Source organism: Erpetoichthys calabaricus, chromosome 10 (assembly GCF_900747795.2).
Source record: "Erpetoichthys calabaricus chromosome 10, fErpCal1.3, whole genome shotgun sequence".
Taxonomy (NCBI): Eukaryota; Metazoa; Chordata; class Cladistia; order Polypteriformes; family Polypteridae; genus Erpetoichthys; species Erpetoichthys calabaricus.
Window position 1 is genome coordinate 8,551,146 of NC_041403.2, and position 14,408 is coordinate 8,565,553.

The 14,408-nt window shown below is 41.9% G+C and overlaps 5 protein-coding genes across 5 annotated transcripts; 2 read left to right on the top strand and 3 right to left on the bottom strand.

The window, feature by feature from the left end:
- Nucleotides 1–4,253: 4,253 nt before the first annotated feature.
- On the top strand, nucleotides 4,254–4,744 carry LOC114658773 (histone H3-like). The gene has a single exon (XM_028810826.2). The coding sequence runs from the start codon at nucleotides 4,288–4,290 to the stop codon at nucleotides 4,696–4,698; it is 411 nt and encodes a 136-aa protein (XP_028666659.1). The 5' UTR covers nucleotides 4,254–4,287; the 3' UTR covers nucleotides 4,699–4,744.
- Nucleotides 4,745–5,040: 296 nt separating this feature from the next.
- Nucleotides 5,041–5,727, bottom strand: LOC114658772 (histone H1-like). The gene has a single exon (XM_028810825.2). The coding sequence runs from the start codon at nucleotides 5,683–5,685 to the stop codon at nucleotides 5,095–5,097; it is 591 nt and encodes a 196-aa protein (XP_028666658.1). The 5' UTR covers nucleotides 5,686–5,727; the 3' UTR covers nucleotides 5,041–5,094.
- A 3,979-nt stretch (nucleotides 5,728–9,706) lies between these two features.
- LOC114658781 (histone H2A-like) lies at nucleotides 9,707–10,237 on the bottom strand. Its single transcript, XM_028810834.2, has one exon. It carries the CDS (start codon nucleotides 10,132–10,134, stop codon nucleotides 9,748–9,750), a length of 387 nt encoding a protein of 128 aa, XP_028666667.1. The 5' UTR covers nucleotides 10,135–10,237; the 3' UTR covers nucleotides 9,707–9,747.
- A 650-nt stretch (nucleotides 10,238–10,887) lies between these two features.
- LOC114658787 (histone H2B 5-like) lies at nucleotides 10,888–11,279 on the top strand. Its single transcript, XM_028810841.1, has one exon. It carries the CDS (start codon nucleotides 10,888–10,890, stop codon nucleotides 11,263–11,265), a length of 378 nt encoding a protein of 125 aa, XP_028666674.1. The 3' UTR covers nucleotides 11,266–11,279.
- Nucleotides 11,280–11,751: 472 nt separating this feature from the next.
- On the bottom strand, nucleotides 11,752–12,131 carry LOC114658793 (histone H4). Its single transcript, XM_028810848.2, has one exon. It carries the CDS (start codon nucleotides 12,117–12,119, stop codon nucleotides 11,808–11,810), a length of 312 nt encoding a protein of 103 aa, XP_028666681.1. The 5' UTR covers nucleotides 12,120–12,131; the 3' UTR covers nucleotides 11,752–11,807.
- Nucleotides 12,132–14,408: the final 2,277 nt, after the last annotated feature.

Sequence of the window (14,408 nt, forward strand, 5' to 3'; positions counted from 1 at the left end):
AGAAATGAAATGTGAACTAAGTGAGCCAACAGAAGACCACCAAAGTCAGGTCCTCAAACTTCAACCAATTTCACTCCAACTAGTTGCTTAATGAAGCGTTGATTCTTGTTGTTAATTAAACCCGTTCTTTAATCCCAAGGCTTGGTGTGGCTGGCCGTCTGATCATCTCGCTAGTCTATGCTTTATCTTTGTTTTTTTGTATTAATTTATCCCAACGACCACTGTCCTACAATCATGATTCTTTACTTAACATATTTTCTTGCTTGCTTTCCTCTCAATTTTCATCTCCTGTTGGGATATGATGTGATCCTCCACCTTTGTTTTATTCATCTGCTGATTTCTTCACCTGGACGCCGGTGTTTACCTGTATAAGTGAGCTGAATGCGTCTCAGAGACGCAATCGCACCCGCTGCCGACGTAGAAGAAGAGCCGGTATTGCTGTTAAACAACGCCGACACAAGTCCCAGAGCTTGGTTTCCCGATGCCTGTGAGTTGCCTACGACCCATCTTCTCCTGCACAGGAATCCATCCCTGGTTCATGGGCGCTGGACACTGGATTTAATTTCTCCATTTCAAGACAGCATCATTTTTCCTCGGTGTGCTCTCGGGAGCAAATGCTGCTAATCTTTGCATGCTCACCCGTGCTCATCCCGCAGCGAGCTCTTCTACTTCTATCAAGGCTGCTCTCTTGAACGTGAGATTGGTGTCTAATACAACTTTTATTCTGCAAGACTTTATTATCTCAAATAATCTGGATTTCTTTTTCATCGCTGAGACCTGGATTGTAAATGGTGATTCTTCATGTTTTACTGACTTGGTACTATTTAGGTTATTCATTTTTAAACACTCCTCGTCTGGCTCGTCGTGGTGGGGGCATTGCCACTGTTTTTAAAAGTATGTTCTTGTGTCAGAGCCTTACAAAGGGTCTGTTTAGTGGCTTCGAACTGCAACTTTCGAAGTGTGCAGCTCCCCTTCTTTGTTGTTTGCTGTGGTTTATAGACCTCCTGTAATTAATACCTTTAATTAAAACCTTTGGTCAATGACTTTTTATCACTATTGGAATCATTTGATTTTATCCAGCATATTAATATGCCAACTCACTCTCTCGGTCACACCCTTGATCTCGTTCTTACACATGATATTTCAGTTAATTATATTGATTTATGTGATGTTTCTTTTACTGACCCATTTTCTATAATGATGGATTTGAATATTGCTGTAGATGTCCCTACTACTAATTGTGCTTCACGCTGCTCTCGCTTTTTAAATTCTTCTATTATATCCAATTTTAAAACCATATTCTCCAGTCTTGATGTGCATGTCCAATATAATTGTATCGATGATTCTGTCTTAGAATTTAATTCTTCTTGTAAAACGGTATTAGACTCAATTGCTCCGCTCAAGACATGCTGTAATAAGGGATGACCTGCTCCCTGGCTAAATGAAACTACATAATCGCTGTGCCGCACCTGTCAAACTGCGGAACAGCGTTGGAAAAAAGATTCTAAACAGATTTTTAGGACTTCTCTATTCAAATTCCAGGTTGTAGTTAAGAAATCTAAACATGATTTATTCTCTGATTTAGTTTCCCATCATTCTAAGAATCCTAGGGTCTTATTTAATTCAATTAATGTGGCCATTCACCCTCATTCTGATAGGATTAAATAGCACTGTTCTTTCATGTGAGCAGTTTCTTTCATTCTTTGTCAGTAAAATTGATAAAATTTGCTGTGGTATTGTTCCAACTGACTATGAACTTCCTACTGTTAATCATGGTATTGTATTTGAATCTTTTGATCCTGTCTGACTTTCACAGCTAAAAAGAACTATTGACACCCTTAAACCAGCCCCCAGTCCTCTGGATATTGTACCACCATACCTCTTAGTGGAAGCCTTACAAGTTTTGGGCCCATCTTTACTAGCCATTATCAATGATTCTATTAGTGTGGGAGTTGTGCCCTCATTTTTTAAACATGCTGCAGTGCGTCCTGGTCTAAAAAAGGCAGAATTAGATCCTAGAGTTTTAGCCAATTTTCGCCCGATTTCCCAATTGCCATTTCTGGCTAAAATATTAGAAAGAATTATTTATAATCAATTGGTTGATCACCTTAACTCCAATAATTTATTTGAGAACTACCAATCTGGCTTTAGGCGTTATCATGGTGTTGAGACAGCCCTCCTTAAAGTATTCAATGACATCTCTATTATTGCTGACTCAGGTGGAGCTGCGGTCATTGTCCTCCTGGACTTGACTGCTGCCTTTGACACTATTGACCATGACATATTGCTGTTGCGGCTTGAAAATCTTGTTGGGCTTAAAGGGGCTGCTCTTAACTGGTTCAGGTCATATCTAAGTGGTAGACACTTTTCAGTGACTTTAAATTCCTCTTTTTCGTCTACTGCTCCTCTTAAATGTGGTGTTCCTCAGGGATCCATTTTGGGTCCTATCTTATTCTCTATATACCTTCACCCTAATGGAGATATTTTTAGGAAATTTAACATTTCTTGTCAATGCTATGCTGATGATACACAGGTTTATAATCCCATCTGCAACTCTGCAATACATCAACTGCACAACTGTCTTTCTGAACTAAGATCCTGGATGGCTAATAATTTTCTTGATCTGAATCAAAATAAAATGGAGGTGCTTATAGTGGGCCCATCAGCTAAAGTCCAAATTGGTCTTGGACTTCTCTGCTCTTTCTTGGTCTTTTGCAAACCTCAAGTCCACAATCTTGGTGTAATCTTTGACAGTAACCTCTCTTTTGAGAAACAAGTTAATTCTGTAGCCAAGAGTTGCTTTTTCCAGCTTCATCTATTAGGTAAGATTAATCCTTTTTTTTTTATCTTCTAGGGATCTTGAGATAGCTACTCCTGCTGCTTTTATCTTTTCTCGCCTTGATTACTGCAACTCGCTGTATTCTGGGATTAGCAAATCCCTGATACACAGGTTACAGATGGTCCAGAATGCTGCCACTCGCTTTCTGGTTGGGGCAAGAAAGTAGGACTGTTTCTCCAATATTAGCTTATTTACACTGGCTGCCTGTCAATTTTTGAATTGATTTTAAAATCTTGTTGCTAGTTTTTAAATCTTTAAATGGGCTTGCCCCTGCCTATTTTTCCGAATTATGTGTTTTACACCAGCCATCCAGAGTGCGTAGATCTTCTGGTCAGTTATCTCTTGTTGTCCCTCGTACTAAGTGTAAAACTAAGGGGGGGCAGGGCTTTTGCAGCTGCTGCTCCTCGTCTGTGGAACTCTTTACCTCATCACATAAAGGAGTCGTCTACAATTGAAATGTTTAAAACAAGATTAAAGACTCATTTCTACTCACTTGCATTCCGTGACCTTCAGTAATACTGATGGTTTCCTCACTGTGATTATGCAACATTACTTCTTTTATTTATGTTATTCATGTTAATTGTATGTTTTTCTGTAATTCTATTATTGTAAAGCACTTTGGCCACAGCATTCCGATGTTTTAAATGTGCTATATAAATAAAGTTGACATTGTTGCTGTTCTCGCTGTGCAATAAGCTGACATTTCCAAAATTGTTGATTTTTCTCTTTTCTAAGAGCACAGTTAAAATGTTTTGGGGATCAGAGCAAATCAACATTCCTGAGACCTTCACATTTCTTTTCTTTTAGATATTGTATTTACAGGAGGTCTATAAACGACAATGTTGGTTTTGTTTTGCGGTTCTTTTTTTGGCTCATTTTGTATCTCATTGTTTGGTTACTAATTAAGTAAAAAAAACTGTTAAGGTGTCATACTTCAAGAGAAATTAATATAAAATTAATTTAAAAAGTTAATTAGGCGCAAAAACATGTCACTAATTAAGGAAACGGATAGAATGAAAACCTGCAGCCACTTGTGCCACCAGGACTAGAGTTTGGAGCTGGAAGAAACAGAACACTACTGACAGTATTTAATTACGTCCCCTTTCTCATTCTCGATCGCGTTCTTTGAGTGCATTATGTCCATAATAAAACATTAACGGTAAATGAGACATTGTAATAAAGGAGGGTAAGAGGCATTTAATGCGCTGGTTTTGTGTGAATAGTTGACGGCCGTTAGGTAGCGAGGGCACGGAAACAAAGCCTGCGTTCAAATTGCGCGCCGAGCTCTAGGATGAGCAATCGAAAGGAGACTTCTAGGCAGAGCCTACAAGTGTACACGCCCTCCTTTCCTTTCATCCAATCAAAAAACAATAAAACCTCAATATAACGAGCTTTGAGCTACTCTTCTCTGTTCATTTTTGTTTCTACAGATCGTGTAAATTGTTGAAATGGCAAGAACAAAGCAGACAGCTCGTAAATCTACTGGCGGCAAAGCTCCCCGAAAACAGCTCGCCACTAAAGCAGCTCGTAAGAGCGCTCCTGCTACCGGTGGCGTGAAGAAGCCTCACCGTTACAGGCCCGGCACTGTAGCTCTGCGAGAGATCCGTCGTTACCAGAAATCCACTGAACTGCTTATCCGCAAGCTGCCTTTCCAGAGACTAGTAAGGGAAATCGCCCAGGATTTCAAGACGGATCTTCGTTTCCAGAGCTCTGCAGTCATGGCTTTGCAGGAATCCAGCGAGGCTTACCTGGTCGGTCTGTTTGAAGACACCAATCTGTGCGCAATCCACGCTAAGAGAGTGACCATAATGCCGAAGGACATCCAGCTGGCTCGCCGCATTCGTGGTGAACGTGCATAAGGACACAACTTTATATAAAAAAGGCTCTTTTTAGAGCCACCACAAACTCTTCAAAGAGAAAAGTCCTCTTACTGTACGAAGGTAAACCTCGCGTTGCCACATCGCCCTTATACCGAGTTTCTAGGCTGTAAAGCAAGGAAAGTCCCAAACATCTTAGTGTACATTAAAACAAAACACGAATGAGCGTTCAAGGAGCGGGTGCTCCATTACAAGCAGCAACCAAAACTGAATTTAGGGGAGAGGGACGAAAATCGCAGCCATTAGGTCGCATGGCTAGCAACACCCATAGCGTCCTCGGACCTTAAACGTGTTACACAATAGATTTGCCCTTTCTTGCGGAGATAGGGGCTCTTAAAAGAGCCGTTTGTGTATACGAATATCAGGTAATGTGCACGCTCACTTCTTTTTCGGTGCAGCCCTCTTTACAGTTTTAGGTTTGGCCGCTTTAGCCTTAGCTACTTTGGCTTTTTTCGGGCTCTTCACTGCCTTTTTGGGCTTGGCAGCCGGCTTCGCTTTCTTGGGGCTCTTGGCAGATTTCTTGGCTGCTGCAGGCTTCTTAACAGTTTTCTTGGCTGTCGCGGGTTTCTTAGCTGCCGGTTTCTTTACTTTTTTTGCGGCAGCAGGCTTTTTCGCTGCTGGCTTCTTCGGGGATGCCTTTTTCTTCGTGCCTTTCTCCTTTGCCTCTGCCTGTTTCTTATTGATTTTAAATGATCCGGAGGCGCCAGTACCCTTTGTCTGCACGAGAGAGCCTTTACTCACAAGACTTTTTACGGACAGCTTCACGCGGGCGTTATTTTTCTCTACATCGTAGCCGCCAGCAGCAAGAGCCTTCTTGAGCCCAGCCAAAGACAGTCCGTGGCGCTCTTTTGAAGCCGATACAGCCTTGACAATCAAATCAGAGACGCTAGGGCCGATCTTTTTAGGCTTCGCGCTCGCTTTCTTCTTCGGCGCTTTAGCCGGAGCGGTTGCTGGCGCTGTTTCTGCCATTTCGAACAAACACACTTTGATTTCTCTGTAAAAGTCTGCAGCGAGGCGCGTCTCGGCCGCTCATATTAGGCTGATGAGAACCGTGCAGACTCAATCAGCGCGCTGCAAGTGCCGAGAAATTTGACAAGTGTGCTTTCTACTTTCACAAAATCCCCTTTTTAGAAAGAAAAAAGCCGGAAAAACCAACCTTGCTTTCTCGAAACATGTTAAGGGAAACATGTTGTTAAACAGGGCATGTACCCTCGCTTAAAACGAAGGTGCCGCTAAACGGTCAGAAAGAAAGTTGGTAACGCGTAAAGGACGAGCTCTCATGTGTTACAAGCGAAACGCGAATTTCGTTACAAATACTCGACAACTGCACGTTCTTTCACACTGGAAGCAAACCGGTATAATAACAGAGAGGCTCGTCACTGATGTTGAAAAGTTCTTAGATCTTTTAATTAAAAATCTACAGAAAATCCGAGCTTTCTGAAAGATGAAAGTAACACACCGGCAAGAGTAGTGTTTGCTTTATTTCTATCAGGTTTTCTTTGAGAAACACTTGTAAAATAAACAACTTCTCTTCAAAAATCCTGTGTGTAAAACTATTATGCTTCAGATATTAATTTTGCCCATCAGAAATTTGTCATTCGACGGATCCAGTCTGGTTTACTAAGATATCACACAACCATAGAATAGAAGTTTGATTATTGCACATGACAAAATGCACAGATAGAATTTTACTTAGTAATGAAAAACATCACATAATTATCAATGACTAACTTTATTTCAAGTTCTGCTTTCATGTTCAGCTTTTCCATTAGATAAACGTATACACAGATGGACCAAATAGGGTTCAGTCTAAGTTCCACAATCTAGTTCCAGAGAGCAATTATGATCTACACATCAGTTTTTGATGACCGCCTTTAGTGCAACTTGTGAGTTGTGGAGAAAGTAAAGAGAGAGGCTTTATTCAGCAGCTTCAAGAGTGAAACAGGAATAGTAACTTTGCCAAAAGTCACTGAATTGCAAGCCACACTCAACTGACATGCTGGGCCCATTTTGAGTAGCAAGTTGACCAACCCAGAAGAACACCTGAAAATTAAGACTAAAAAAATTATTAAAACATAAAGGACTTGTGTGACCTAAGCAAAATTTGAACCCAGTTCCCTAAAAGTGTATCAGTGTACTGATCCACAGTCCAACAGTTTGAAATGAGAAGTTGCATGAATTGGACTAAAGCAGCAGATGTTAATTTGCGATACTGAACATAATACTGTTCCTCTGAAGTACACTAAAAGGGGAGAAAATAACATGTTTCAGTTATACACATGAGAAGTCATGTTTGTGGTTGAGGCTACAATGTACACCTCCAAACCTGTATTCTCCTATGGAAGGATAATGGATTATCTGCCCGATGGAGTGGAGTTTGTGAGACTCAGGAACAGTGCCATTCATGTGGATGTAAACATTACATCCAACTGCAGTTGTTAAACCCCTTGTAACAAGGCGCTATATAGACACCCGACCCGACACAGAGGCACGTATAAAACCAATATAGACTTTTATTTTCTTCACCCGTGGGCGCACGTCTTCCCCGTGACCCACAGGCAATACACAGTCCAAAAGCACTCTTCCAACAGTCCCACAACACCGTTCTCCCTTTTACCACCACCACCACTCCTCCTCCTCAAGTGGTAGTGGTAGTGGTAGTGGTAGTGGTAGTGGTAGTGGTAGTGGCGGCGTCGTCCCGACACTGGCCCCTTTGAGTGGTGGTGGCTGGCCCTTTTTATAGCCCACCCGGAAGCATTCCAGGTGCTTGACCACCTGGTCCTAATTGCACTTCCGGGTGGGGCTGAACATTCATCCAGCCAGGCTGTTGAAACCAAACAGCCACCCCGGGCCCCAACCTGCTGTGGAGGACTCTATCTCCCATTGAGCCCTGAGGGAGGTTGGGGAATCACCGTCGGCCAGGGAAGCTGCCACCAAGCATCCTGGGGGAGGTACTTGTGCTTACGTCATGTTATAGTGCGAATTCTATGCACGGCGTTATGCGTGAGGCCCCAGGTCATGTTTCTTGGAGCAAAGAGAATTGTTTGCAAGTTGATATCAGCAAAACCAAGATAGATAGATAGACAACTGTTTATTGACTTGTGTTGCACCAAAGAGGCTCTACAGCCCAGGAGTAGATGTATGGATGTCAGAATGCTACAAGTGCTTGAGTGTGCAGACTAATGACAGCGTGGACTGGTATTGTAACACAGAAGAACAATAGAAACAATGGCAGAACAGGCTCTTTTTTTACTCTTAGGAGATTGCAGTCCTTTAATGTTGGTAGTAACATCTTTTAAGGATTATGAAACTGTGATAGGCGATAGGGTGGCACAATGGGAGCCCTGCTGCCTCGCAACATGGACACTGAAGTTCATGACCTGTTTGTTCCCTGCGTGGAGTTTGTATTTTCTCTGTGTTAGTGTGGATTTCCTCCAGATGTACTAGTTCCCTCTTGAAATTGTTAAATGGCACAAAAAGTTCATTAGTGTGTCCCAATTAGACGTACTAAGTAGGTGTATGTCTGCCCTTGCCCTGCAATGGACTGGTGCCCAGTCCAAGTGTTATTCCTGCCTTGTGACTAAAGACTGCTGGGATAGGCTCAAGATGCTCTGTCGCACTTACCTGAATAAGAGGGTTACAAAAATTGATGGACGGACTGACAAGAGAGGTACAGAGAATCTAAAAGCTGATTAATAAGGCAGGCTTATTTATGGAATTCACTATTGACCCACTGTACCCTCTCCATAACACACTATCATTATGTATTTTCAGCCAAAAAATTATTCAGGAGAATTGTATCAAGAAACGCTAATGGATCTCCTTCATACCTACAACAATATACCTTTATAATGCCTCACTGTGACTGCACTTTGATGTTTACCCAAGTCACAAGTTTTCATCATATTTGTAATTCTTATGTGCATTTGGAGGAAGTTATCTATCCATTTATGCACCTACCTCAATTGAAATGCTTGAAGTATGACTCAAATATATACAAAAAAAAAAAAAAAAAGCTCAGCCATTGTAGATAATCGAACACATTTTCAGCAGATCTGTTTTTAGGGTTTGAAATTCTCTTCTCCTGCTCTTGTAACCTCAGCCAGCCATTTACCCACAATGGCTACTCTTCATTGCAGTAAACAATAGAGAAAACAAGAGATTTGCTATTCATATCTATTTTGAATTCTCCTGAAAATTTCTTCTTGATTAAAGCTATGTTTAATAAAAGTGATCGACATAATGTTATGTAGCATCACATACTGGATAATCATTACTTATCAATTATTAATGCTACCTTATCTTCACATGTATCAGAGCTCCAGGAATGAACGTGAAGTAGGGTTTACCATATTGAATGTGTGCCCACATGCTTCATTTTATCCTAGGTAATCTTTAACTATACAACTTGGGTTTACCCCCCAAAGCCGTAATTTGGAAATGGATGCTGCAAGCGCATGCTCTTTAATAATAATTCATTACATTTATATAGCGCTTTTCTCAGTACTCAAAGCGCTATCCACACAGGGAGGAACCGGGAAGCGAACCCACAATCTTCCACAGTCTCCTTACTGCAAAGCAGCAGCACTACCACTGCTCCCTTCAGGTTATCCTGCCTGTCCCACAATGTGCAGAACCCAAGATTCATGCCACCTGAATTAGAAAATCTAGGTGGTTGATGGCATAATTCCAGTCTCAACAGGCCAACAAACTGAAGAGCAATCATCAGAGTCAGACTTCTGCCATACTGGTCAGAAAACATCTCAAACTAGATCAAGAGGAACCTCCAGACCATGCCCTTACAGGATATTCAAGAAATTAAATGGAAGTATAAATCTTTGCAGATCAAGTAACATGCCGAAAACAGAGTATTGGGCATCAATATGCATAATAAAACACCAGTGACGAGAATAAAGACTATTAGTAAGTGCGATTCGATCAAAAAAAAATCTCAATGGAAAAAAGCTTTAGTGTAATTAGATAGGTGGCTCTGAAAAGAGCCGTTGGTGTCAATAAACGGAACGTCCTCATCTACTTGCTCTTAGCTGCTTTCTCGGTTTTCTTGGGCAGAAGTACAGCCTGAATGTTTGGCAACACACCACCCTGAGCGATGGTCACGCCACCCAACAACTTATTGAGCTCCTCGTCGTTACGCACAGCTAACTGCAGATGACGAGGAATGATCCTGGTTTTCTTGTTGTCACGGGCAGCATTGCCGGCTAACTCGAGAATTTCAGCGGTCAGATACTCGAGAACAGCAGCCAAGTAGACGGGAGCACCAGCGCCCACCCGCTCAGCATAGTTGCCTTTTCTCAGGAGCCTGTGAACACGACCGACGGGAAACTGCAACCCAGCTCGAGATGAGCGAGTCTTAGCCTTAGCACGTGCTTTGCCACCAGTCTTTCCTCTTCCAGACATTTTTTTTTATTTCTTTTGTTCTTTTTACTTATTTATTTTCAAACGCACACAATATTTTCTGCAATATAATGCAAGCGGACACTTGTGCTGCGCTCTTATAAATGCTTCCTTTGGGCGCGAGGAGCTGAACGAACTGACTGCTGATTTGCATGTGCTCTTACGTCACTCGGCTTGCGGCGACTCCAGGGCGTGGCCTTCAAACTCCTTTGAACAACCCATAAAGTTAAAAAATACCGCTCCGTGCAAAAAGAACAATGTGACTTTTTATTATTTTGATCGTTCCGGTGTTTTACATGTATACATACACATAACGTCTCTTCCCGGATTTCACGGCACAGATGTATTTTAATTTTGTATACTACATCTCTGTCTCTCTAGCCTTTATTTCATTTAACCGATTAGTCTTATTGAGCTTCTGCCACTTTTTTCCTTCAGCCCTGCGAATGTTATCTCTTGCGATGATGTGCGAGTTTCTTTGCTAAGTCTCCTTTGATGAGCCGATCACAAATATTTTATAATGCACGCGTAATAACTGATCTAAAGAAGATAGAAATATTCGGTGGTGAATGAAAGAAAAGCCTTGAAATGTACTTTGAAAACAAAGTCCAATGCAATAAACGAGCCTGCGCGAATTTTGTCCCCTTCATTCATTCGTTGTGGCCACGCTCAACGCTGTCACAGTTTCTGTATGCTTTAAAATGAGGAACCCGAGAAAGTACTCTATTCAGTTTTCTTTTGCGACAGAGTTTAGTTATGCCTGAGCCGAAAGCCGCACCTGCCCCCAAAAAGGGCTCTAAAAAAGCAGTTTCTAAGAGTCAAATGAAGGGAGGAAAGAAACGCAGAAAGTCCAGGAAGGAAAGTTATTCCATACATGTGTACAAGGTACTGAAACAAGTTCACCCCGATACGGGCATTTCTTCTAAGGCGATGGGAATCCTGAACTCGTTTGTGAATGATATTTTTGAGCGCATAGCCGGAGAGGCTTCTCGTCTAGCGCACTACAACAAGCGCTCGACCATTTCTTCCCGGGAGATCCAAACTGCTGTGAGGCTTCTGCTACCAGGAGAACTTGCTAAACACGCTGTGTCCGAGGGCACCAAGGCGGTCACTAAGTATACCAGCTCCAAGTAAATATCTCAACTAATCGAAAAACGGCTCTTTTCAGAGCCACGCATCAGATCAAAAAATAGAACTCTTATTTGTGAGGTTTTATCTTTACACACTCTGCACGGGTCTAGTGAATTGCATAAATTGGTGGCTTTGAACCACTGTACATAAATCCGAGAAAAAAGTACGGCAGGACATCACAAGTGCATATTTTAATTATTCCTGACCTAAGATTTCTACAGACTTGGGGAAAATTCAAAAGTAGAGCTATGTACGTCATAGCTAGCAGCATCTTAGTCACTGTTAGCGTGGCCCCCCCCAAATGCAAGTTTAGGAAAAGCGGGTGTCTACTGGCCATCTACTGCCCGAAAAGTTAAACCTTTCAGTAATAGGACTGATACCACTCCAAATATTTTTCCAACAAATTTTAAAACCAACGGACAAAATTTGAGATATGTCAAAGAAAATGATTCTATTGAGTAGAATGAAACAAGCTCTTAAAGTAGAGAATTTGAGTGGCTCTAAAAAGAGCCTTTGGGTAATTTTCTTCAACTTTTGTTTATCGCTTAACCTCCAAAGCCATACAACGTACGTCCCTGTCTTTTCAAAGCATATACCACATCCATAGCTGTGACGGTCTTCCTCTTTGCATGCTCCGTGTAAGTAACAGCGTCTCGAATAACATTCTCCAAGAACACTTTCAGAACACCGCGAGTCTCTTCATAAATCAAGCCGGAAATTCGCTTCACACCACCGCGACGAGCCAAACGGCGGATAGCTGGCTTCGTAATACCTTGGATGTTATCTCGCAGAACTTTACGATGACGCTTAGCACCACCTTTACCAAGCCCCTTTCCACCTTTACCACGACCAGACATCTTCTTTCTATTCAGCACTTCAGCGACTGTTAAAAATAGCCGGTTCCTCCCCTAATATAAATCAAACGACGACCTGCTTGAACACAGCACAGGAAATGTCTGCGCGGGCTTTTATGAAATCATGCATTGAATTCAATCTTTAGGTTCCGAGCGTAAGTCTCTCGAACAAAGAAGCCAGTCCTTCACGTGGAACCTAATGTCAATGGGGATTCTGGAAGCTGCTAAATTAGTCATACAGTCACGCTGCTTTGAACCTGGGTCCACTCCTTCGTGTGAATACTAACTGGCACCCTTTCAACCCTGTGTATAAACAGTGTGTTCGGGTGTGTTTAAAATGTTGGCTTTTTTGATGAAGAAAATGACAAAAATAGTCGAAAGCATATTCTAATATATTCCTGTTCTTTACACGCGGTCTTTTAAATGAAATAAAAAAACATCTCCATGTGCTCGTTCGTTCATAATAGAATCAAGTCTTGTTTAATAGTAATAATCATAATAATAAATTTTATTTATATTGCACTTTATATTTTAGCAATTCCAAAGTGCTACAGAGTAAAAATAGAATAGAATAATAAAATTAAAAAAAAAAAAAAAAAGAACAGAAGAGTCTATAAAATACTTTAACAAAATGACTTTCTAAAAAGATGAGTTTTTAGGTTTCGCTTAAAGGCCTCAGTCGACTGTGGGGCTCTCAGGTAATCAGGGAGGGCATTCCACAGCCTCGGCGCCACCAATGAAAACGCCCTGTCACCCATGCTGCTGAGCTTAGTTCTGGGGACTTGAAGAGTGTTAGTGTGTACAGAGCGGAGGGAACGTAAGGAGTTATGAGGGGTAAGGAGTTCCTGTAGATAAAGAGGGGCATGTCCATAAATGCACTGGTGGGTAAGAAGGGAGACCTTATACTCTATTCTGAATGAAACAGGGAGTCAGTGAAGGGTTTTCAGGATTGGGGTGATGTGATCATACTTTCGCACCCTCATCAGGATCCTGGCAGCGCTGTTCTGAATATACTGGTGTCTCTGGATACTCTTGCCAGGAATCCCAATGAGGGGTGCATTACAGTAATCCAGCCTGGAAGAGACAAAGGCATGGACGAGTTTCTCTGCATCTGCCAGGGTGAGTAATGGGCGGAGTTTGGCGATGTTCTTGAGATGGAAAAAAGATGACTTACAGAGATATTTGATGTGGGTGTCAAAAGTAAGTTGGGAGTCCATTCTAACACCCAAATTAGTAACAGATGTGGAAAGAGGAATATTTTGGCCAGAGAAAGTAATACTGGTGATGGTAGAAGAGCGAAGATGATGTGATGTACCAACTAAGATGGCTTCTGTTTTGAATCTGTTCAACTGAAGAAAATTGAGCCTCATCCATGCCTCTATCTCCTCCAGGCAGGTAGACAATGTAGATGTTGGCAGAGGAGCAGTAGAGGAGGTGGGAGTAGTCCTGAGGTAAAGCTGAGTGTCATCGGCATAGCAATGGAACGATAAACCATGTCTGCCAATGACAGTTCCAAGGGGGAGCATGTAGATAGTAAAAAGGATAGGGCCCAGCACAGAGCCCTGTGGAACACCACAGGTGACGTTGTGGGTGTGGGACTTTGCGCTGCCAAGGGCGACATGCTCAGTTCTGCCAGTCAGGTATGATGTAAACCAATTTAGAACATTTCCTGAGAGTCCAATAGTGTATTGCAGGCGGTGTTTGACTGTTCCATGACTGGATTTCTTCATGAAACCTCCGAAAATGACTATGATCTTCTTAGTTATGATTTAGTTATAACTATATTTACAAGAAAACGAAAAACTTACAATTAGGCTCCTAATAGGAATTTTAAGATTAGGCACCCAAAGGGGGCATTAACATTAGGGACCTATAGGTAATTATAACTATAGTTATAGTATAACTATAGTTAACTATACTCCACCCCCACTAACTTTAAGGTTAGTATTTGTAGTTGGGGTAGTCCAGTCTTTGCGTCACGATTAGGGAATCCATTCCCGGACGGGTTTATCCATTCCCGGGAACTCGGGCTCCCGGGGATGACACATTACACGGGCATCTCACATGTGAAAGGTTTTAGAATGACTGACACTTATTTTTAATAAAACTACTGCAATATGTTGACACAAAAGACTAACCTTATCTTCAAGCAGTTCATGCTGTCATATAAGTACATGTATCTTTAGTTGCGGTAATAAGAGTGTAGAAAGCACAACATGTCCAGTGTGTGGTCGCCCTTGCGAGAGCACACCTTCATGCAGAGTACATCAGCCGCTGAGAAAGCACACTCTG

What these genes read in the sequence shown, in the direction of transcription:
- LOC114658773 (XM_028810826.2), top strand. Translation starts at nt 4,288, where the DNA reads ATGGCAAGAACAAAGCAGACAGCTCGTAAATCTACTGGCGGCAAAGCT.
- LOC114658793 (XM_028810848.2), bottom strand. Translation starts at nt 12,119, where the DNA reads ATGTCTGGTCGTGGTAAAGGTGGAAAGGGGCTTGGTAAAGGTGGTGCT.
- LOC114658787 (XM_028810841.1), top strand. Translation starts at nt 10,888, where the DNA reads ATGCCTGAGCCGAAAGCCGCACCTGCCCCCAAAAAGGGCTCTAAAAAA.
- LOC114658781 (XM_028810834.2), bottom strand. Translation starts at nt 10,134, where the DNA reads ATGTCTGGAAGAGGAAAGACTGGTGGCAAAGCACGTGCTAAGGCTAAG.
- LOC114658772 (XM_028810825.2), bottom strand. Translation starts at nt 5,685, where the DNA reads ATGGCAGAAACAGCGCCAGCAACCGCTCCGGCTAAAGCGCCGAAGAAG.